We start from the raw sequence: 21,999 nt of genomic DNA, 5'->3' as shown, positions 1-21,999 counted from the left end.
TGTGTCTAAGGACGCGGGACTATCGGATTTGTTGATGACAATTTTGGTCAAGGAAGTAAGGGCAGTAGACACCGTCTCCGATTGGATAATAAGACGATTGGTGGGCCAGGGAGGGTTTTAGCCGCCCTGGCGAGAAAGTTGCTAACAGAACATACCAGATGTGAAGAAAACCAACTTTCTATGCTAACACGTGGTAGACAATAAACGTAAAAGGGAATCTAAGACAAGAAACACTCGCTTGGTCCGAAGGACCTTAACTATAAAAATTCCAAGACCCCTGGTGGATACTTAAGACTATTGAGGGTACCCGTCAAGGATGTGCAGACATCTGGGTGCCATCCTGTCCGCGGTGTGTGGCCTGGTCTCTGATGCGAATTGACGTTACACAAGGAACAAATGAAACGGGTATTACCAATTAGTTACGAAATAACAATACTTTTTGTGACTATCATCTTTTTTATTTCAAAACGACACTTTAATTCCTGAGTTAAAAGGTCAGTAAAAAACATCTATTTATAAAAATTAACAGTTTCAGTCAGTCCCTACGAAACAGAATAGCCCTGATATGAAATGCAAAGGTTTCATGACCACGTTGAGGAGACTAAGTCTTTCGCCTTCCTTTGTTTGGTATTCTATATTTTTGTATACAGGCTACTTTAGCATAGTATGCTCTTACCAAATGTCAACAAAACATAAATAACTTTGCAGGCCGGTATGGTCTAGTTACTTCTTGACTCTTGAAACTATTATACAAATATGATAAATTTAATTTAAAAAAAAATATCTCCCCGGCGGGGAATCGAACCCCGGTCTCCCGCGTGACAGGCGGGGATACTGACCACTATACTACCGAGGATTGCATGAATGCAGTTTCTATTTTAATGGTGAACTGATTCACATATATTTATATATATTTAACATTATAAATCTTTTTATTTTAACACATTTATATTGTTCACTACATTACTCTTTACGTTGAATTGCTGTTATATTATTCATATGCACATATAAAGACTATCTTTCCTATTTCCGCAGTATTATTTGCAACAGATTTCATAGAAATGCAAAACAGATCAAATGTCACATATTCGAGTCATTGCAATGAACAAATAGATAGAAACCTGAGAAGATGAAGCTTAAGCAGGATCGCTTAAGTTGTTATGTTAAAACCTTGTGAACTCAACAGTGAAATATAACCCGAATCTCACTCACCAATTTCTCACTAATCGAACTCAAAAGATACATCAAAGGTATTCATTCACTGATTTGGTTGTAATCTTTCTATCTACTATTTGAAGAAGTTGCTAGTAAAGCTTTTAAAAGTGGAATATCAAAATATAATTCCTACTGACTTGTTTAAAATGGGATATTTTGATTGATTGAAGAAAATGAAATTGTAATATTTTTCCTATGACTGTGCCCTACGAATTAAGGCCTAAAGTCGTCCCTTTTGTATTGCGAAAAAGCACTTAAAAGGATAACACCACTTTAAGAATCTAGAGTCTTGAAACCTAATTTAATATTGCATGGACTTTACCATTGGTATAGACGGTATTCAAAAAGACAGTGTGTCGCATGCGGCCCTGATTGTCATTGCACCAATCAGTGCTGTTATTTGATGCTTTAATTTTGGACCTCGTTATATTGTGAAGGTTATTAAAAGCATATATGCTTAAATATATCACTGAAGTCTCTACTATTTATTGTAAGGATCAAATATTTGCAAGAGTAAAAGTATACAAGTATACAGTCGTATACAAAAGACTACAATAACAGCCAGGATATAGAGGACTTTATCTTACGGCGTGACAACGATCCTTGCATTTTCATAGCAAGGCCATTGTGTTTCATAACGACGAACGAACTGGATTAAATAATTGTAGTTGGATATTAATCAAACTTTTCAAAGTAGCGACAGTAAAATATAGTTTTGAGTATACTTTACAAAATATAGACATTTATTAAAATGTATATTTTTTACGTTATAATTATATAAAAAGGGAAAGAACAAAAACAAGAGAAAGTTATTTGAAAATTATGCAAAAAAGACATCTCCCCGGCGGGGAATCGAACCCCGGTCTCCCGCGTGACAGGCGGGGATACTAACCACTATACTACCGAGGAATCTGTGTATTCAATCTTTTAAATATATCTTACAAATGAATAAATTACCAAATAAATTATATCGATATTTATTATATATAAAATATTCTAAAGATTGTCTAAATTCTAAATTATTAAGGATCGATCCAAACTCTATAACTTTCTATGTAAAATGTTCAACTACTATTAAATTATGTACATATAATTACTTCAGTATAATTTATTGAATGCAAAATTACTTGTTTATTTTCAAAACAGGAAAAATTATGCAAGACAACTAGATTACATTAGGTGATATATATATATGTGCATACATATTCATAGAATCGAATTAAAATTAACACAGAAGCAAAGGTAATATATGGAGTATATATACATACTATGCATATGAGATTTATATAAGCGGAGCGCGTGCGCTCAACAACTTAGTATCGGAATATTGTTCTCGGGAGTTACTACAGTGTATCTCTGTCCTCCGCTTTCTAAATCACTGTGTCTCGCTCTCTTATCTCTCTTCCTTTCACTAATTTTCCGGACAACGCTGACACATCGGCGTATGCTTCTTATAATAAACAGAACAATTCGAATGCGCTCAAAGTGACACTTGTGATGCGTAACTGAACGTACATTTCTGTCTCGTTATTTCATCATATAAATACTTTTCTCTACTTTTCCGGATAATACATAGTGTTCCGACGTTGGCAAGCATCTCCACACAATCCCTGGTCGAACATATTTTAGCAACAAAATAGAAATGATCAAATACTCTACCACATTAACTGCCATGATATTCCTCTCTGGTAAGTTACTACATGGAATTTTCTCCTTCCTATTAGTTAGAAATGATTAGATCGTTTTTTTTTTTGCATCTTTTTCTCTATTTTTTTCATTGACAGAATTCCTAACAATGATTCATGACACGCGATATCTTATAAAAACAAAAAGGAGACTTGCGTGCACGGTCGACCGAGGCGGAAGAAAAAATTTGGCATACGTAAGATGATCGCATGTGCAAAATCATGTTTACGAATGGTTTATTTTTTGTGTGATAAATAATGCCTCTAATAGGAAACGTTGTTTTATGAACAAACACATCAGGATTAAGCGTTACCAATTAAAACGCAGTTGTTTCCGGTTATGTATTATTTGAAAGAACTGGTCATTGTTCTATATCGAACATAGCAAACAGTCAAATCTCGAATCTTGCTTTTGACTTTATGATCAAGAAACGAAAATGACCTTCGTACATACTCGCGTAATCGATAACAATACGGTCATTGGGATTAAATGCAGTTACATCGTATCGAATGCTCGATTTATGGACATAATGTATGATCTCTGTGCAGATGTTTAATAAATAGAGTACCGTACCTCACATAGATATTTACAAAGATAGTATAACGATCATGGGAATCATGTATTGATGGGAAGTAAAGTTAAAGACTGCATTGTTCTCTCCTTGTATCGGACTACTTATCATTATAGTACACGTGTGACGAACGCACAGATTGCACGTTGATTCAATCCATGCACTTTGTACTCTATGAAACTGTTTCAGTTTTTTACAAACAGAATATGTATAGAACACACGAAAACATATTTAACCTGGTACAAAATATATTTTGTATACTTTCCTTATTATTTGAATTCATTTTATCAGAAATTTTACGTTATCGTAACCTATAAATCGATGGTTTACTGTACAACTATTATATGTTCACCTTTTGTGAAACTTGTGTTTTTATAAGCAACGAATAGTTCTTGATTGTTTCTTTATGCTGTATAAAAATTACATTTATATCTACTTTATAAATTTGTTAAAAATGATATTTTTGTTTATTATATTATAGAAATATTTTTAAGGATCCATTTTTGACATTTTATGTTCTTAAAACGGACCTTATAATAGCATAAAAATAAATACAATCCAAAAGGTACTTATTTAGGTATAAAGTGCAATTAAATGTTTTAAATTGTTTTTCTCGAAAACGCTAAAAGTGCATATACAATATTTGCGCTGTATCGAAATGTATTCGTAAAACAACAAGAGTAATTAAATTGATTGTAATCCTCACCGACATAAATACTAAATGGCAAAATAATTTAATTACTTTCGGAGATTACACAGATAAAAAATAGATACTTTGTGATTACAAGTCGAAGCAACAACCAATGCAAAGTCCACATGATATTTACTTCCTTTCTGAACAGGAAATGCTGCAAAACAAGATTTTTAATAGCTGCGAAGATAAACGTTTTGGACTTCAACATTTTAAAAAGATAATTAAAAGCTATACACAGCAATAAATGTTTTTTTAATCTAGTTAAAGATTTTATTGGGCTAATCATTAAATGTTTGAACAGAGAATTGTTGGAAATTTACTATTAGTAGAATATTGTATTTTAAAAAAAAGATTTGAATTATTTAAAAAAAGGAAAAAAGATTTGCATATAAATTAAAGGTCTATTATAAATTTTCTTATATTTATATAAATCAATATATCAATAATAAATTAATTATTTTTCATTACAGGCTTTCTTGGACATACTATTTCTCAACAAGATGTGCCCAACGCGGAAGAAGTGTTAAACAAAGTTTCCAGTGCCATCAACTTAACCTCATCTAGTGGAATCCCGAATATAAATAATATCAACACATCTGGAATACATGTTCTGGAAGAAGCTACAAATGCTTTCAAACAAAGATGCGAGCAGTATGGGGGAGACGGCGCATTCGAGAATGTTGAGAATGCAAGGGATAAATTCAAACAGTGCCTTGATTCGTTTGTTAACTACACAGCATTGGAGCAAGAAATGGAACAGTACAAGCCTACTGGAGATTTGGATATAGTGTTCAAAAAGTACTGCCAAAAAACTCCCACTCTTAAGCAATGTGTCAGAAATTTTACCACTGCAGTGGAACATTGTGTACAACCACAGGAACGAAAAAATAAAGAACTTGTTCATAATATTACAGATTCTCTCTTAAATTTTGTATGCTACAAAGAAGGAGATCGTATTGCTCGTATGTATTCTTTTGTTGGTTCATTTAATATAGGAAACTATTATCTAACCATTGCTAAAAAGCATTTTAATTGCTTACAGTTTTCATATCTGCTAATGGGCCAGAGTGTCTGAAGTCGAAACAACAGGAAATTCAACAGTGTATAAACTCTACGTTGGGAAGTTATATGATTCAACTAGATTCCAACACTGAAACTTTACATTTGTTAGATAATCTTCCACTCCTTGCCCTTGGAAATAAAGAATGCACGTAAGGATCAATGCATTTAAGTATAGTAAATTGATAGTAATGATAAAAAAGGCTACAAATATAAATCACACTTTTTTTATGTATTTGCAGGGACATGTCCAAACTTCAAAGTTGTATTGTAAAAGATCTGGAAGAATGTTCAGATCCAACACCAGCAAATATTGTGGATTCTATATTTAATTTTATTCGAAGAGCAACACCATGTCAGAATATGATGGCACTTGAAAGTGCTGCTTCTAACTTCAAAGTTAATTTACTAGTTACAATAAGTCTAGTATTTGTGTCACTAAGATTTGTATAAAAGATTTAGTTCTAATAGAGTTTATGTACAAAGAAATTACTTTGGGAGATAAAAAGATTTTTTTTCTACAAATATAAATTTTACTATTCAAAATATTAGGTTTTCAATGAATATGTGATACTTTTGAAAGTAAAAGTAACATTCCAATGTATAAAAAAAATAAATTTTTTTATCTTCAAAAACTTTTTTCACTACATTGATTGCAATGTAATAAACAAAATTTGTACTATTCTAATGATTCTGGTACCTCAGAATAGACTGACATATTTGTAAGTGTCCATCTGAATATACAAACAAATGTTAAATATAAGTTATAACTACAGTAGAATCTAGATCTTTCTTCACTTTTGCTACACTTGGAATATATTCAATTTTGTACCATAGTAATGTAATCAACTAAATTCATACAGACTTGTAATATAACTACTATGAATTATATGCAATAATAAGCCTCATATAATTGTAATCATTTACCTCTAATTTATTGTAGCGTACATTGTATCTCTTTACGTGATATTTAAGGTTAAAACATGTGTATATTCATTTCTTCATTGTATATATTCCTATGTTATTGTTACAATGATAATGTATCATTGTGAAGCGCCTTTTTATATTCGAAAATATAAAATAATATACAATGTTTCTTATGTAATACAGATCTTTTTACAATAGTACAAATTTATATGTTCAATAATGATATTCATACCTTGTGATGTCCTATTGATTTTTATATCTCAATGCAGTATAGATTGATGTCTATGGTGCTATAACATGTAAGCACTAACGGCATTGTTATAACAAAGTACAATGCCTTGTAAACATATTTATGCAATCATCATTGAAAACTTTTCATGTATGCTATGTTTATTATATAAAATGATTTGAAATTATATTAGAACTATAATGAGATGACAATTATATTGGCAAAATTTTAACCTAATCTAAGATATAGAAGTTGCAAATACTTATATTTAACTAACTATTGCAAACTTATATTTAACAAAAAATGAGTGTAAGTATGAATAATCACTTTATGCATGCAATAACTATCAAAAATGGTCCCACTGAATACTGAAACTTATTAACATTATAAATGATTAGTTGTTCAAATATTTATGTAAAATATATACTTTTACTAAATATCTTGTAAGTTATTTACACGTTTTCAGAATCGTTAAAAATTTTACCAATATAATCATAATATTTGGATTTCATTATAGATTAACAAAACTTCAAAATATTTCGTATAACAGATATAATATGTTCATAAAAGATGTTGACAGGTGTACAGGTCTTTTGCGAATCATTGTATTTCTATTTGTATCATGCATGCATGCATTCAAAAGTTCATATGAACATTCCTCGAAATACGATACATGCGTTTCATATTATCACGCGCGAAACGCTCGAATAAAATGAGAATATCTTCTATTGAAACTGGCAGTATCACATGCGCGATGGCTCAATTGATGTAAGCTGATTGGTCTTATTCCCCTGGTTCAATCAAATCGACCCGCTCATTGGCAAGCACGTGACTTTTATAGAAATATGTACCACATGCGCAATCAGTGTTTTGCGCACATTCGCCTACGTTCGGGTAGATTCGTAGCGCAGGTCGTGAAAGACAGTGCACTTGAGAAAGCCCATCGCAGGCTGTCTCGACGTGTATGTTTTGAACAATTCGCAACATGTTAATGAGTTTTTACCAGATTTTAATTAAAAATTCATGCAGTGTGTTCAGTATACGAAAGAAAATTAATAGTGCAAGACATTTACCCTCTTGATTAAGTATTTCTGTTAGTATCAATTGTGCTATAAGGAAAGTGAAGGACGATGCCAGGCAAAGGAGGTAGAAGACGAAAATCCGGTGAGGAAAAGCTGCTTTTTATTTTTCATTTCATTTCCCTGCTGATTTACGAATGCAAAATGATCATTTTAAAATATCTTCAAGGCCAGGCGTCGACCAAAAGAGTTTCGATTAACTTCGCGTTAAACATTCTTTATTAAATTATCAGCATTTTCCTGGAATGACTCATCAAGCATTGGAAATGTTATTTATTTCGCCTTACGTCACGTGCTAGATGGTCAGTTATTCCGATTATTTCAACGATATCATAAATAAAGTCACAAAATGATGTCGTGGCTGAAAAAATTGCATATCGATCTATGAAATTTCTGGCGATATGTTCGAGTTGAAGTAACGTCGTGACATTACCACCTATCCCCATGTGACTTTCATGCTTTTCGCACATGGGTTTGGGTTAAAGACAGAAGGAAAATTCTTATGTTCGAAATATTAAGAACTAACGATACCAATCGCTACATTATTCGTATTGCATAACGAGATATAGAAAATAATGCGGAAATGCTTGTTCTGTAAATATTAAATTTTTCTTTGAATCGCAAAATGTTTAATAAAAAAAGAGACATGTTTCGTATGTTACAGAAGCTTACACGAAAGTTTAGGTAGATGAATCATGCTTTTCAAAACAACCGATGCTTTTTTCGCATTATGTGTACTAAATTTAGATCGTCATACGTAGTATTCGATCCAATATTATTTATCATTTACAGATTATTATGGTAAACTTATCATTTCCTTGATGCGAGTTTGAGCTGCGTAAATGTTACTTTTGCGTTTCATTTTACAAATAATAACGTTTATACTTTAAGAATGTTGATTACTTTTATGCACATTAAAAATTAAAAGATTATAGTGAGCTAAATCATACAATTTAATTCTACGTGATTTGATACAAGTAATTATTTATACAAATCATACATATCATGCAATTATCAGTATGCGTCATAAACATTTGAAAAGTTGCATTCATTAGAATTGCAAATATCTATAATGAATGTGTAACACTTATATCACACAATGTGTTGTAGTAATTTTCTGGTTTATAATAAGTTATACAGCTGTTTTTTGAATGACTTTTTGTGGAATTATAATTTTATATAGATTGACTAAATTTTTATCTAGACAGTCACATGTGGTACAATTATTTTAGATAGCAACAGCTAACAGCTGTTTAGACTTCACATTATGTAATATGATATTTGCTTTTAATATCTGCTATATTTGACTACTATTATCTACATAAATTAAACACAGATATTGATCATTCATCATTTATGTTATTGATAATTTTATCCTTTATCTTTCAATGTATTATTTTATGTAATAAAAATAGAAACAATCTTGTTTCCCTTCTTACAATATTTTTTATTTATTAAATATTGCCTGTAACAAGAAAATCACTTTGTCTATAGGTCATGCTGGAAAAAAAGCTGAGCTAACATCTGATGAAGATTCGATTAATAATGATGCATGCAGTATATCCAGTAGTCAATCTGACAATCGCAGCATGTTAGATGATATGAATGATAATGAGGTTGATGAATTCGTGCAGCAAGAAGCATTCGAAGAGAAATTAAAGGAAGCGATTGACGGTTTAACACAGAAGAGTGCAAAGGGCAGAACAATTTGCTTCAAAGGAATGGAAAAAATCTTTGCCATCAAGTACATTCCAGATTTTGTAGAGGATAGGAAAATGACCATCACAGATTCAGTGGAGCGGGGTTTGAAAAAGGGCCGTGGCGAAGAACAATCTACAGCAGCCAGGTTAAGTACCTTGCTTTGTGTTCAACTGGGAGCTTTCGAAAGCGCAGAAGTAGTCTGTCGTGATTTGAAAAGTACTTTGACTCTTATCGTCAGCGACACCACGGCTTCCACACAAGCACGTTCAGAGGTAAAACAAAACAAGAAACAGTTCGATTTACATACGAATAATAAATTATCTACTTTTACAGTGTTGTTGGGCTCTAAGCATGAATCAATTCTTATCGGGCAATGACGCTACCGCCACTATGGAAATCGTGCAATTACTGTCTACTATCTTTTCTGGTTCTTACCTAAAAGGGAATGGTGCTATAGCGACTATATCTGTGGAGGTTGCAGCGTTACATTCTGCGGCTATATCAGCGTGGACACTTCTTTTAACAGTAATGCCTCCAGCTGATATATATAATTTGCTTGCGAGCAATAGAACCAATAGTTACATGCCGTAAGTATCTTCAAACGGGCTAAAAAGTTGCGTGAAATAATGAAATTAACCATTTTTATTGAAGGTCCCTGAATAGATTATGCGAGTTACTAGAATCACCGCATTTGGACGTAAGATTGTCGGCTGGCGAGGCCCTAGCTGTAATATTCGAACTGGGTCGCGATTTCTCTTGTGATTACGAGCAAGATTGGTCGTTAGATCTAATTGAGGTGTTAAAAGAGCTAGCTACGGATTCGAACAAGTACAGAGCAAAAAAAGATCGCAAGCAACAGAGAGCTAATTTCAGAGATATACTTCGTTACATAGACGTGCGTTTCACAATAACAATATTGAAATATCGTACGCAATCACCGTATACTGTATTATTGACGACACATCTATGATTTTTATTAGGAAGACATTGTACCAGAAATGCATGTAAAATTTGGTCAAGAAATTCTGTATTTAGAAGGATGGTGTGCACGAACTCAGTACAACGCATGCTGTAGATTGCTTGGTCCAGGTATAAATATTCATCTTGCAGAAAATCAACTTCTGCGCGAAATCTTTCATCTTGGTAACAAAGTTTTACCGATACCATTAAATCAGAAAACGAGTAAATTAGAAAGAGTAAGTTTGTTAAGTTTAATTCCAAGAGATTAGTTATCATTAACTTTAAAGAAACAAAATAATTAATTGAGTGAATTTTATTATATTTCATTTAGACATTGATGAATGCTGCTGCATTTAAGGCACGTACTATTCAGCGTAATAAAAATCGGGACAAACGATCGGCAGCCTTGGCACCGTGATTCTTCAACTTTCTGCTTTTATACGCTAGATAATTTTTTTTCAAATAAGAAACACGATTAAATTTTTTATTTATTATAACCATTCTATAAGGACATAAGAAAACTTATTGCATACTATTCTCCACGATAATCTATTTTAAATTGTAAATAGAGATGAACAAAAAAACTGTTATACTTCAAAATTTCGTTTAAATTGGGTAGATAGAAAATTTGTTTTAACTTGTTCTTAATTACAGTCGAATGTTGTTTAATACTATTTCAATTCTGTATATACAATATTAAAATATGTACATGCTACAAAACTGCTTAGTATCTATTATACTTGTTTTTCTCTATTGAATTTAATGATTATTATTATGTTAGTATAATTTTGTGAAATTTGCGGTATAAAAATAATTTTTTTCTAATTTTAATGCTTGAATTATTATCGATTGTTTTAACTTCTGTAATATTTAGAATGTACACAAAATTATACGCTAAATGTTTGTATTAGATGTAACTATTTAAATAAGTTATGTTATTAAGAATCGATATATACAAATATATGAATTGGCATTGTACATAATTACATAAGTTATAAAATGTAGGATAGGAATACTTCACTATATATTATATGATAAAATAAAGTGGAGATACTTGCAATTACTGTCATTTTATTATTTTACATATTCGATTATTGTACAGATCTGTGTACATAACAATCCCCCTCAATCATCTTGATATATGTAGTAAATCTCTTATCTACATCATCACAGTTATGTCAGAAAGTATAAATACATTAGACGAATTGTATGTAATACATAAACTATCCAAATGGTATTTTTCACACACATATTACTTTATAAAAGTGTAATTACTGCATAATCGCAATCTGTTTTATATAAAACACTTTTTGTAGGAATTTTTCCTTTTTTTCTTTTATGAGAACATCATAAATATAATTTTACCATTTGATCTCTAAATTCTCTTTCAGTTAGCATATGCCACCTGTAGTTTAATATTCTAGATACCTCTTTTTCCGTACTTTCATAGCTACGACTATTTTCTTTAATCCACTGATAATGTTCTGGTGACCAATTCATAATTTTTAACCAATCCCCGTCGCATTTCTTTAGGGTTGAATATCTCCGGACGTACAAGCAACGCAAGTTCTTTGCTGTAGACACGATTTCTAATATCGTGGCGGTTGAAATTTTATCTCGAATCATCTGCAGAAAAACATTTATTAAATATACAAGTCTGTTGAATTATGAATTCAAATTACTCAAAATCTTTTTTATGAGTTAGTTATTTGAAAGACAATTTGACAAATGTATTAGCTGAATACTAAGGAAACCAATCCGTGGATTAACGTAATCGTATGAAGTATTATTCGTTCAATAACCAAAAGCCCAGGCAAGTTATCAAATGTGTCATGGTAAAATGTTTGCCTCCCACTGATTGGCTTCCAAGTCATTGATACAGTAATCGATCTGAATTTAAATCTGTTGCCTTGTGTACTATTGACAAATCATTGATATATTGCCACACAACATATGTATATAAATAGATCCATAGAAGCTGTAAAAGATGTTTTTCATATTTTCAATGTGTTTCTTTAAATTCCATTATATATGCAATCTAGTTAGATAAAACTTACACAAATAGAGATAAAGCCTTTCGTATAACAAAAATTCGAATGCATGCTATCACATTAAGAGTTAGAGTCATAGAGTCTGATTTTAAGAAAATCACGATATACATCAGAAATTCGTTCAAACACAAAGTGATACCAGTGTATGAAGGTTCGGACACATTTTGCAAAATTGTACTATTGCTTCATCCAATCTTTGTGAAAAATTTCTAGGCGCAAAATATCTGGTTAGACCTTTGAATGCATACACCCTTATTGTCGATTCGAAAAACGTTCCGTGATTAAGAATAGTTGAAGTTGAAATCTGAAATTTTTAATCTATGTAATTAATCTTTGGATTATTAAATTTAACAAATATACGCAAATAATCACAAAATATACTAACCTGTGTATTTGGAGTATTTAAAACTATACTGTGACATGGAATACTTCCATGTTCTAACAAATCAATAGGCAAAAGTATATCCGTAGGTTTATAACTTTCCACTTCAAAATGTACTCTAATGTGTGGATTGTTTTTTCTCATTTTATCCAAGCTTTTTCTTGTAGGCTAAATCAATAAAGATCAATTAAATTATTGTATTTGGAACCATGCACTTTATAAAATTAATATTCACAATTATTACCAATCTCATTGTGGTATCTTTCTGGCTATAGCGATTTTGAAGGATATGAAGATGTTGTAATTTAGTATAACCAATTAAATCTATCACATCCTCATGGAGGTTTTGTGGACTAATGACAATACCTTTGCATAAAACAAATATTTTAAGCTAAATAATGCATATGAATTGTGTTATATTTTTACCTTGAATGAACTTACATTTAAATTAATAAATACCCTACATGTAGAAGGGGGCAATAATACCTTGTGGTATTGATTAGAATCAGCTTTGTCAATGTTTTGCACAATTAGCACAGATATCATCCATTAAATGTAAAAGCTTTGGTATCTAACATAAGATCTATCAACTCTAAGCATCTCAAATTACGTAAATTACGCATTAACCTTTTCAATGCTTCTAGTAATTTTTCCACCAGTACCAAAAGTCTAATACTATCAGGATCATCTCTATTTGCCATGTTACAAGGAAATGTAAACTTAAGTCGTCGAATGTGAGTACCGACTCCTGCCACTGATGTATTATCTGACCCTTGTCTCTCAGTATACCAAGATATCATGTTCATGAATTCATAAAGATTATAGAAATTCAACATAGGGTCAAAAACTAGAGATCTGAAATTCCTGCCAACTTTATTCAAACATGCAGAAGCTCTCATATGATCTAACACATATTGCCAACCACTATGATAGTTAAATTTGCCTCTAGTAAGTGTATTATCTTCCAATGTAAGGTAGACCATACCCTTGGCAATTTAAAGGCACGATACCATGACCTACATACCAAAGATGCATAGTACCTTTCGCGAATAGTTAAGTAAGAAAAAATTTCCTCTAGAAGTATATCAGGCGTTTGATCCCAGCAGCTGTATACTTTATTTTCTCTATCATCTTCAATGTCGTCTTCAATGTCTATGTACAACGCTATAAAATTAATAAACATTTAATTTTTATGACAAAATAAAGATTATAACTAACTATGCGATAGAGCTACTTTAAATTTCCTTAATATCAGATTTATCAGAATGATTAAAATTCTTAAGACATAATTTTTACAGAAATTTTATAGATCTACAACAGTATATTTTTGGAAATTTGCATTTTTATGAAGTATTATGGAAATAAAGAATATACGGATGAAGCTTCGCATTATACGTATTTTCTTTTGATTTTCAAATACAAGTTTTACTTTGATCATCGGTATTCTAATGTTCAAAATGTACGAAGTGCATACGACATATAATAATACGGTTAATAATTTTGTAAATAGATTAAAAACATAATTATAACGCAATGATTCTATGGTAGTACGTAATTATTTACGTTTCATTTTGCCTTTTGACATTTATCATTCAATAACCTGCCGCGTTTTAAGTCTTACCTCGATCTTCTTCGTCAAATTTCCAGCAGCCCTTGCTCATTTTCACTGTCGAATCGTTATCCATATCGTGTCAAAATAAGTTGATTATTTCTCTCTGATAAACTATTTTCCATACAATATTTCTAAAAATACACGAAAATTTGAAGGGGACGTTGTGGTCGATCGAACATCTCCATGATCGAGTTTAAGATAGGATATTGTTAGGTTTTATTCACTATTCTGAACACTATATTTTTGTACCGGTAAAAGTTTTTGATACTATTTGAATCGACCAATCAAACGATATCGATGATAGTCATAGACTATCGAGAAGATAGAATGGTTATAATTATTCCGAGACTCCGAGTCATATGTTCAGATGAACACAGTACCAGAAAGATAATTTCCTTACTGATTGACATTGTTTATTTCACAAAATAAGCAAGTAATTATTAAATATTAATTAGATTATTATAATGGTTTTGACCAAAACTTTTCCTATCTTAAAGCGATTATTACAAAATACCAAGTAAGTACTAAATTATTTTTTTCACTCTTTAAAAATCTTGCAGGGAAAAAGAATGTGTAGTTTACTTGATTTTCAAATAATTCTTTTTTACAGACAATTCCATACTTCAAGAACTAGCAAAGAATATGACGGACCTGGTAAAACAACAATCGATATCATTAATAATCAAAATATTCCTGAAACACGCAGATTTTAATAAACAAATGTTTACCGGTATAAAAACAATTTTGTAGCTCTTATAAAACTACTTGATAAAGTTGTACTTTTAAGTATAAATTACTTTTGTAGATAGGATTTAAATTAAACGATAATTCATTACTATTGGGTCCTATTGTAATTTTTGATGGAATGATTCTGTCTTGGAATATTCGTTCTGCGAAGGACATAAATGAAGCAACTTTATCTTTATTCACTATTGTACATCCAGAACTAGATCTCATAGTTTTAGGTCTTGAAACTAATTATGAATATAACAGAATTCTAGAAATAAGAAAGGTATTACTGAAATATAATATTAGATCTGAAATACTTCCGGTAAGACAAGCCTGTGGAGTATACAATTTTCGTAAGTGATGGAAGATACATCGCAGCAGGTTTAATACCTCCATTACCTGACAAATCTAACCTATATTGTGGATTACAGCGACTACCGACTAAAAAGCGTGAACTTATAGATAAATAATTAAATAGCACTATGTATATATATATTAGTAATATAATATTTATAGGATAATTTGTATATCTATATATTAATGTGTTGCGATATTAAGTGTGAAATAAAATTTTATTAATCATATGTACGAATTCATTTTTGTATTATGAATAGAGGAAAGTTCTGTTACGGGTTATGTTGCTATCATAACCTGTAAATATCAAACGCGATAGAGACTGCCACAACGACTCACACGTGTGTGAATGTAATATCTTTTTCGCAAAAGATAATTATTTAACACTGAAAAGGTAAAATTTCAAGAAGATAAATCGTTAAATTTGACATATTATTATCTTCAATAATACTTTAACTCTGTACTTTATAGTTATACTTTTTTACAGTTTTTGTAAATTTTCTTTTTATAATGTAATAGTAACATAATTATTTTTCATAGATGGAGTTGAAAAGCTTTCCAAGAGGTGGAAAAGAAGTACAAAAAAGAAAACCATCGGATTTGGTAAATTTATTACATATATCCATCATATTTTAATATCTTAAAATTACTTATTCAATATTTATATGTTAATAGTTATTTGACAAATATGAGAAAATTGGTAAAAGGAATTGTGAGAAACAGAGAGCAAAGAAACAAGACAAAGGAGAACCAAATTTTATTCCCAATACTGCAGAACGATTATCATATGCAACAATATCTGAAGGATTAGTGGTATTAGGATGTATTTATGAAGTGACAAACTATGATTTGCTGATATCTTTGCCAGGCGGCTTAGTAGGCTCAAATTACAGATATCAGTGAATGTTACACAAATTTGTTGCAAAGTTTGGTCAAATCACAAGATTCTCAGACAAACGAATTGAAGTCCCTTCCTGAGTTATATACCTATGGAGATTATGTCGTATGTTATGTAAAAGCTATACAACCGCAAGAGACGTGGCAAATTTCGATATCTCTTGAGCCCAGTTTGATAAATCAAAGTTTAGATGTTACTTATTTAGATAGTGGCTCAAAATAGTATGTACTATTAGTAGTATAGAAGATCATGGTTATGTGGTAGATACAGGTTTAATAAACGTAAGAGCGTTTATTTCTACTAAGGAAAGTGGCAATAAAAATGTTTGTGTAAGTAAATTTAAATAGTATATACGTTTATAAAAAAAATTACCAGTTATTACTACGAAGTCTTATGTAGTTCCAGGTAAACAGCTTCTATGCTATGTTAAAGAAGTTAAAACTAATGAGAATACATCAACGATTATATTAACTTTGAAACAGAAGCTTGTTAAAGCTATTTGTGAAGCAGAAATTAAATCATTGGACAGCTTGATGCCAGGCACAAAATTTAATCTTTCTATAAAGAAAGTTTTGTCTAATGGCTTATGTGTTTCATTAGATGAAAACAATATAGGATTCATAAATCAAACATATTTAGATGAGCCCTTATCTAAATACTCAAATAATCTGAATATTACTGGGACATTATTATATATTTTGCCGACCATCAAATTTGCATACTTCAGCTCGACGATAGATAAAAATAGAGACAATACTATTAAGCCTGGAGATGTTGTAAAAGAAGCTACTGTTCTATTCAGAGAATCTGGTGGAATAGTACTACAATTAGCTAAGAGTGGAATACGGGGATTCGTTTCCTTTAAAAGAACAAGTGTTGAATATGATACAATCATTGAAAAATTTGCACCTGGTACCACACATAAATGCAGAATATTATCATACAGCTGGTTAGATGGAATTTATATCTGTACCATGCAACGTTCACTGTTGGAACAGAAGTATTTTTCATTGTCTGATTTTAAACCTGGCGATGTGATAAATGTAAAGATCACAAATATTGATAAAGTGAATGGTTTCATTAATGTACAACATGGTAAATTTAATGGGCAAATTGCACCAGATCATATATCTGACGAGGGCTTAAGTGCCTTAAAAAAGCTGAAAGTCGACGAAGAAGTAGAAGCAAGAGTCTTGTCCGTTCATATAGACCGAAAAAGAATATATCTCACTTTGAAAAGATCTTTAATAACGAGTGACTTGCCTATTTTAGCAAACATACAAGACGCGAAAATTGACGCAAAACACCACGCAACTATCATTCAAATACATAAGCGTGGAATATTGGTAAAGTTTTTCGGGGATGTTAAAGGCTGGATTCCACATTTTGCTCTTGACACGCTAACATCTAACGTAAATTGGAACTATTCGATTGGACAAACAATTTCGGTAAAAATTCAAACAGTGAACGCAGATTCGGGAGAAATAACTCTAAATGTGGCTAATCAGGACATACAAGTTGAAAAAGCAACATTCGATATTGGTGAAGAAGTAGAAGGCACAATAATAGAATCATCCACTCAGGGATTATATTTAAGAATCAGTAGAAATGAAGGACAAACTGTTAGTACAGGATTTTTACCAGCTGGTCACATGTCACCTTGTATGGAGATAGCAGCTCTACTAGCATCAAAATATGTTCCTGGTGATACACTTTCAGCTCTTGTATTTGCTACAGTACCTAATCTAATTTTAACTAGGACTTTTGTAACTCAAGGAAGATACAGGAATTTTGAAAAACTGAAAATAGGAGACTGTATACCTTGTACGATCAAAGATATGGAGCCAGATGGTATAAGACTAATTTTACCAGTTGCAGAATGTACGCCATTTGGATATGTGTCCTATAGTAACGTTAGTAATTTTAATTTACTGCACACAAACCAAATTTTAATGGCAAAAATATTTTCTATTAACAAGAAAGAACAACAATTAGGACTAACATTGTCGCTAAAGAAAATATACGATGATCTATCTGATCCTAAAAGTAGAATGGTGGCAGCATTGGATACATTAATCCTGTATTTTAATAAATTAGTAGAACTTTCAAGGAATTCATACTACAAAAACAGACCAATTGCATCTGTAAAATTAGGGCAGAGAGTTACTGGAACGATTGAAAAAATTACAGCTGATGGTTTGGTTGTTCAATTGCAGAATAACTTGCTCGGTATAGTGTCTAAGGATCATTACTCTGAGAATAAAAAAATAGGGGACAAAATTTCTGGAACGATTATATGGAAAAATTACGTACACGAGCTTGTTGAATTGACCACGTTATCGTCAATAATGCATAAAATAAGTGCCAAACAAAATAAGCAAATACAATTCCCTGATGGCAAATTGCTACGTGGTAGAATTTTAATGGTGACAAATTGGTTTATCTTGATATTCCTTCAAGGTATTGGTAAAGGAACTTTAGCTGCGATACCTGTACGTCGTCACATAAATGATTTACAGCCAGATCTAACACCTTATACCATTCATTCTAAAATTAAATGTTACGCCTTATTAAATTCCAAAGAATCCGATATTATGCCTCTCTGCATCATAAAATCTGCATTTGAGAAGAAGTATTGTGTGAGAGAGAAATCAGGTGATAATAATAACTTAAAAAGAAAGAAACAAAATCAAGAGAATGTGGTACTCACCAAAAAAATAAAAATTGAAAAATTACAGGAAGTACCAAAGATGGAAAACAAAGGGAAACGAAACAGAGAAAAACCAGAGAATAATTTAGAAAAGGAATATTCAAAGACAATCTGTGATGAACAAATAGGAGAAGAAAAGATTAAATTGGAAGATACCAAACCTTCCAAAAAAAATTTGAGAGACACACTTAAAAATGTTAATAATGATAAGGATAACGAGCAGAGGCCAAGGACATCTGCGTGTGGATTTTTCTGGGATAGCAACCCTGATTTGACTCTCCTTCAGGATAAAGAGTCATCTAGTGATAGTGAAGATGAAATAGAGGAAAAACCAAAGCTGAAAAATAAGAAATTAAGCGCCGCTGAACGTCGAGAACAAGAAAGACAGAAGGAACGTGAAATTCGTCAAAGAGAGGAAGCGCTCGCCAATAACCTGTTACCAAATTCTGTAGATCAGTTCGATAGATTAGTTTTAGCTAGTCCAGACAGTTCAATAATATGGTTACAGTATATGGCATACCATTTACAGACGACAGAAATCGAGAAAGCAAGAGCAGTTGCGAGACGAGCGGTGAAAACGATTAATTTCAGGGAAGAGAATGAAAAATTAAACGTTTGGAATGCTTGGTTGAATTTAGAGTCTAAATACGGAATTCCTGAATCATTGAATGATGTTTTTCAAGAGGCAGTAAGGTCTAACGATTCACTAAAAATATACAATCACATGTTGACTGTTCATGTCGAGGCTGGCAGGCAGATCGAACTAGAGAAAACAATTAATACCATGATCGGAAAGTTTAAACATATTCCCGAAGTATGGTTTAATTGTGGAGAAGCTTTGGTAAAAATGGGTTTGAAGGACAAATCAAGGCATATTATGCAGAGAGCATTGCAATCTTTGCCAGCATCTGAACGTATGTATACAATAGAAATAAAATGTTATAAAGAATAAAATACTAATATAATATAAATTTTACAGATGTAAATCTAATGGCAAGGTTTGCGATTATGGAGAACAAATTTGGGGATAAAGAGAGAGCACAAACTCTGTTTGAGCAAATTCTAAGTTCCTATCCGAAACGGGTGGATATATGGTCCTGTTATGTTGATTCTTTGGTTAAATCTAATGATATTGATATAGCAAGGTAAACATATTGTTTCAACTATATTTTGTCTGTTTAATTTCATAGAGAATTTACTTTATAATAATTTGTATTTACAGGAAAGTTCTAGAGAGAGCAGTTCTTCAGGTATTACCACCTAGAAAGATGAAAATCCTGTATAAAAAGTTTATCAATTTGGAAGAACAGCATGGTACTCAGGAAGACGTGATTCGTGTTCAACAAATGGCTGTAGAATATGTAGAGAAGCAGTGTACAAGATGATAAAAAATAATAAAACATTTTGACAAGTATTTTATTACATCATGTGAGCAAAACCTTAATTACACAATGCCTAAAAAAGTCCAGTTATGTAAAGTTTTCTACCACATATGCAAAGTACTATTAATATTGATACATATAAAAATGAAAAAAGTAACATAAATTGACATATTTATAATTTCTCTGATTTCGTAATGACAAAACCAGGAATATGACTAATCAAGAGAAAAAATAAAGGATAAATATATGATTTCAATCAAAAGTTTTTTAGCACTTTAGGGACGCAACTACTCCACTGTACAGCAGTAGTTTTAGCTGACCGATTGTTACAACCACGTCCGCACTATTGACTTCAGGTCTCGGCGACATTTAAATTATGTCTGAAATTGTACTAATTGGTTTTGTAGGTACCCAGGTAGATATCCTTATCCAAGAAGTTTTCATTTTTGTACTTTCCGTTCGTGATTGTTACGTTTTGCGTCTATCTTCTTAAGCATCTTTGTTGAGGTAATTCATGCTGCATCCTGAAGACAGTAAATTCATATTGTTTCGACTTGAGATTTCTATCTGATTCATTTGTGAGGCTCTGTATGAAGTGTATGTCGATCAGTTTGAAGAAAGACACGATTTGAATTTTTGGATGAACTACAAATTTTTAATAGCTAATAGCCAAAACTGAGAAGCTAAATCAAAAACCGCGCGGTCAGCGTCTACTTCTTCGACCGTTGGGTCTTCGTGGCGCTTCTGACACTGGTGAAATGTAGCCATAGACTATGGACATAGAAATATGGATTATATTCGTGATTTGTGATGTAGTCGCACGTGGGTTGCCTCATTGCCTGTTGCCCCGGTTTAGATAGTTCCCCCAGCTGGTTTAGGATCTGTTGCCTGCGGCCTGCGAAGCAGAAAAATCAGAGAGCGATATTTCTCATTAAGTTCCTCAGAATAAAATATGCCTATTTGCGTGGTAAGGTTTGCATTCGAAAAGAAATACCCTGTATAAGACAAGTTGTGCGATAATAATAACTTGAAAAGAGTTGATATTTTTAATTTCATAGAGTGTTTACTTCATAAATGAATTTGTAGGAAAGTCCTGGAGAAAGCACTTGTTTAAACATTACTATGTAAAAGGATGAGGATCTCGTTCAAAATGTATATCTAGTTTGAAGAACAGTATGGTACTCAGAAAGGTCTGGTTTGTGTTCAGCAAATATTTATAGAATATGAAGAGAAGCAGTGTAACAAAGATAAAATATTTTGACACATATTTCATTACAGGATGTCAGCAAAAACATAATTACACAATATCTAAGAATATTTCGAAAGTTTACTTCTATTTTATTTCTACATATGCAAAAACATACTGTTGACATTGATATATACAGTGGCTTGCTAAATTATTTACATTTGTCACAGAAAACTTTTATATTCACATTGTGTTGTATATAAAACATTTTAAAATTTTGTTAGTATATAATGAGATTGCCCTATTTATATTGCCAATTTGAAAAAATATATAAAAGTTTCAGGATATTTAATGTAAACTTATATTTAGTATAAAATTAATATACAGTATGTATAGTCACCTTAAGCGTATAATGTATTATATTAAAAATGGTCCCACTGAATACCAAGACTTACTAATGTTATGAATGATTGCTTATTTAAATATTTTTATAATCTCTGCAAAATATATGTACATGTACATGTACTTGTACTAAATATCTTATAATTTCTGCATTTATTTTCAGAATCATTTA

At 31.5% G+C, this 21,999-nt stretch overlaps 4 protein-coding genes, 1 long non-coding RNA gene and 2 other non-coding genes across 7 annotated transcripts; 4 read left to right on the top strand and 3 right to left on the bottom strand.

Moving 5' to 3' along the window:
• Positions 1-784: 784 nt before the first annotated feature.
• On the bottom strand, positions 785-856 carry Trnad-guc. Its single transcript has one exon. It is a non-coding gene; the product is annotated as a tRNA-Asp (tRNA).
• A 1,196-nt stretch (positions 857-2,052) lies between these two features.
• Positions 2,053-2,124, bottom strand: Trnad-guc. Its single transcript has one exon. It is a non-coding gene; the product is annotated as a tRNA-Asp (tRNA).
• Positions 2,125-2,507: 383 nt separating this feature from the next.
• Positions 2,508-10,952, top strand: LOC117216944 (interferon-related developmental regulator 1-like). Its single transcript, XM_033464128.1, has 11 exons — positions 2,508-2,903; positions 4,637-5,128; positions 5,209-5,377; positions 5,468-5,675; positions 5,778-5,947; positions 7,508-7,545; positions 8,955-9,433; positions 9,495-9,748; positions 9,813-10,056; positions 10,142-10,357; positions 10,453-10,952. The coding sequence occupies exons 1-11, from the start codon at positions 2,858-2,860 to the stop codon at positions 10,537-10,539; spliced, it is 2,403 nt and encodes an 800-aa protein (XP_033320019.1). The 5' UTR covers positions 2,508-2,857; the 3' UTR covers positions 10,540-10,952.
• A 220-nt stretch (positions 10,953-11,172) lies between these two features.
• LOC117217170 lies at positions 11,173-14,446 on the bottom strand. The gene is given in 9 exon segments (XM_033464556.1): positions 11,173-11,747; positions 12,312-12,476; positions 12,558-12,722; positions 12,799-12,945; positions 13,019-13,080; positions 13,083-13,117; positions 13,119-13,527; positions 13,530-13,718; positions 14,176-14,446. Coding segments are annotated over 9 exon segments (1,515 nt in total). The 5' UTR covers positions 14,240-14,446; the 3' UTR covers positions 11,173-11,468.
• A 65-nt stretch (positions 14,447-14,511) lies between these two features.
• LOC117217168 (NADH dehydrogenase [ubiquinone] 1 alpha subcomplex assembly factor 3) lies at positions 14,512-15,417 on the top strand. The gene is given in 5 exon segments (XM_033464554.1): positions 14,512-14,683; positions 14,777-14,865; positions 14,868-14,896; positions 14,972-15,246; positions 15,248-15,417. Coding segments are annotated over 5 exon segments (564 nt in total). The 5' UTR covers positions 14,512-14,630; the 3' UTR covers positions 15,366-15,417.
• Positions 15,418-15,789: 372 nt separating this feature from the next.
• Positions 15,790-20,281, top strand: LOC117217169 (protein RRP5 homolog). The gene is given in 7 exon segments (XM_033464555.1): positions 15,790-15,852; positions 15,925-16,130; positions 16,132-16,358; positions 16,361-16,480; positions 16,547-19,771; positions 19,837-20,002; positions 20,080-20,281. Coding segments are annotated over 7 exon segments (4,170 nt in total). The 3' UTR covers positions 20,243-20,281.
• A 936-nt stretch (positions 20,282-21,217) lies between these two features.
• On the top strand, positions 21,218-21,888 carry LOC117217171. Its single transcript, XR_004489487.1, has 2 exons — positions 21,218-21,429; positions 21,518-21,888. It is a non-coding gene; the product is annotated as an uncharacterized LOC117217171 (long non-coding RNA).
• Positions 21,889-21,999: the final 111 nt, after the last annotated feature.

Source organism: Bombus bifarius, unplaced genomic scaffold, assembly GCF_011952205.1.
Source record: "Bombus bifarius isolate JDL3187 unplaced genomic scaffold, Bbif_JDL3187 scf7180000007974, whole genome shotgun sequence".
Classification (NCBI taxonomy): Eukaryota; Metazoa; Arthropoda; class Insecta; order Hymenoptera; family Apidae; genus Bombus; species Bombus bifarius.
The sequence above is the reverse complement of the archived record's forward strand: the minus strand, read 5'-3'. Positions and strand labels throughout refer to the sequence as shown.

What these genes read in the sequence shown, in the direction of transcription:
- LOC117216944 (XM_033464128.1), top strand. Translation starts at nt 2,858, where the DNA reads ATGATCAAATACTCTACCACATTAACTGCCATGATATTCCTCTCTG. An exon ending in CTTGGAAATAAAGAATGCAC is followed by an intron (nt 5,378 to 5,467) that starts GTAAGGATCAAT and finishes ATGTATTTGCAG; the next exon opens with GGACATGTCCAAACTTCAAA. An exon ending in CCACACAAGCACGTTCAGAG is followed by an intron (nt 9,434 to 9,494) that starts GTAAAACAAAAC and finishes CTACTTTTACAG; the next exon opens with TGTTGTTGGGCTCTAAGCAT.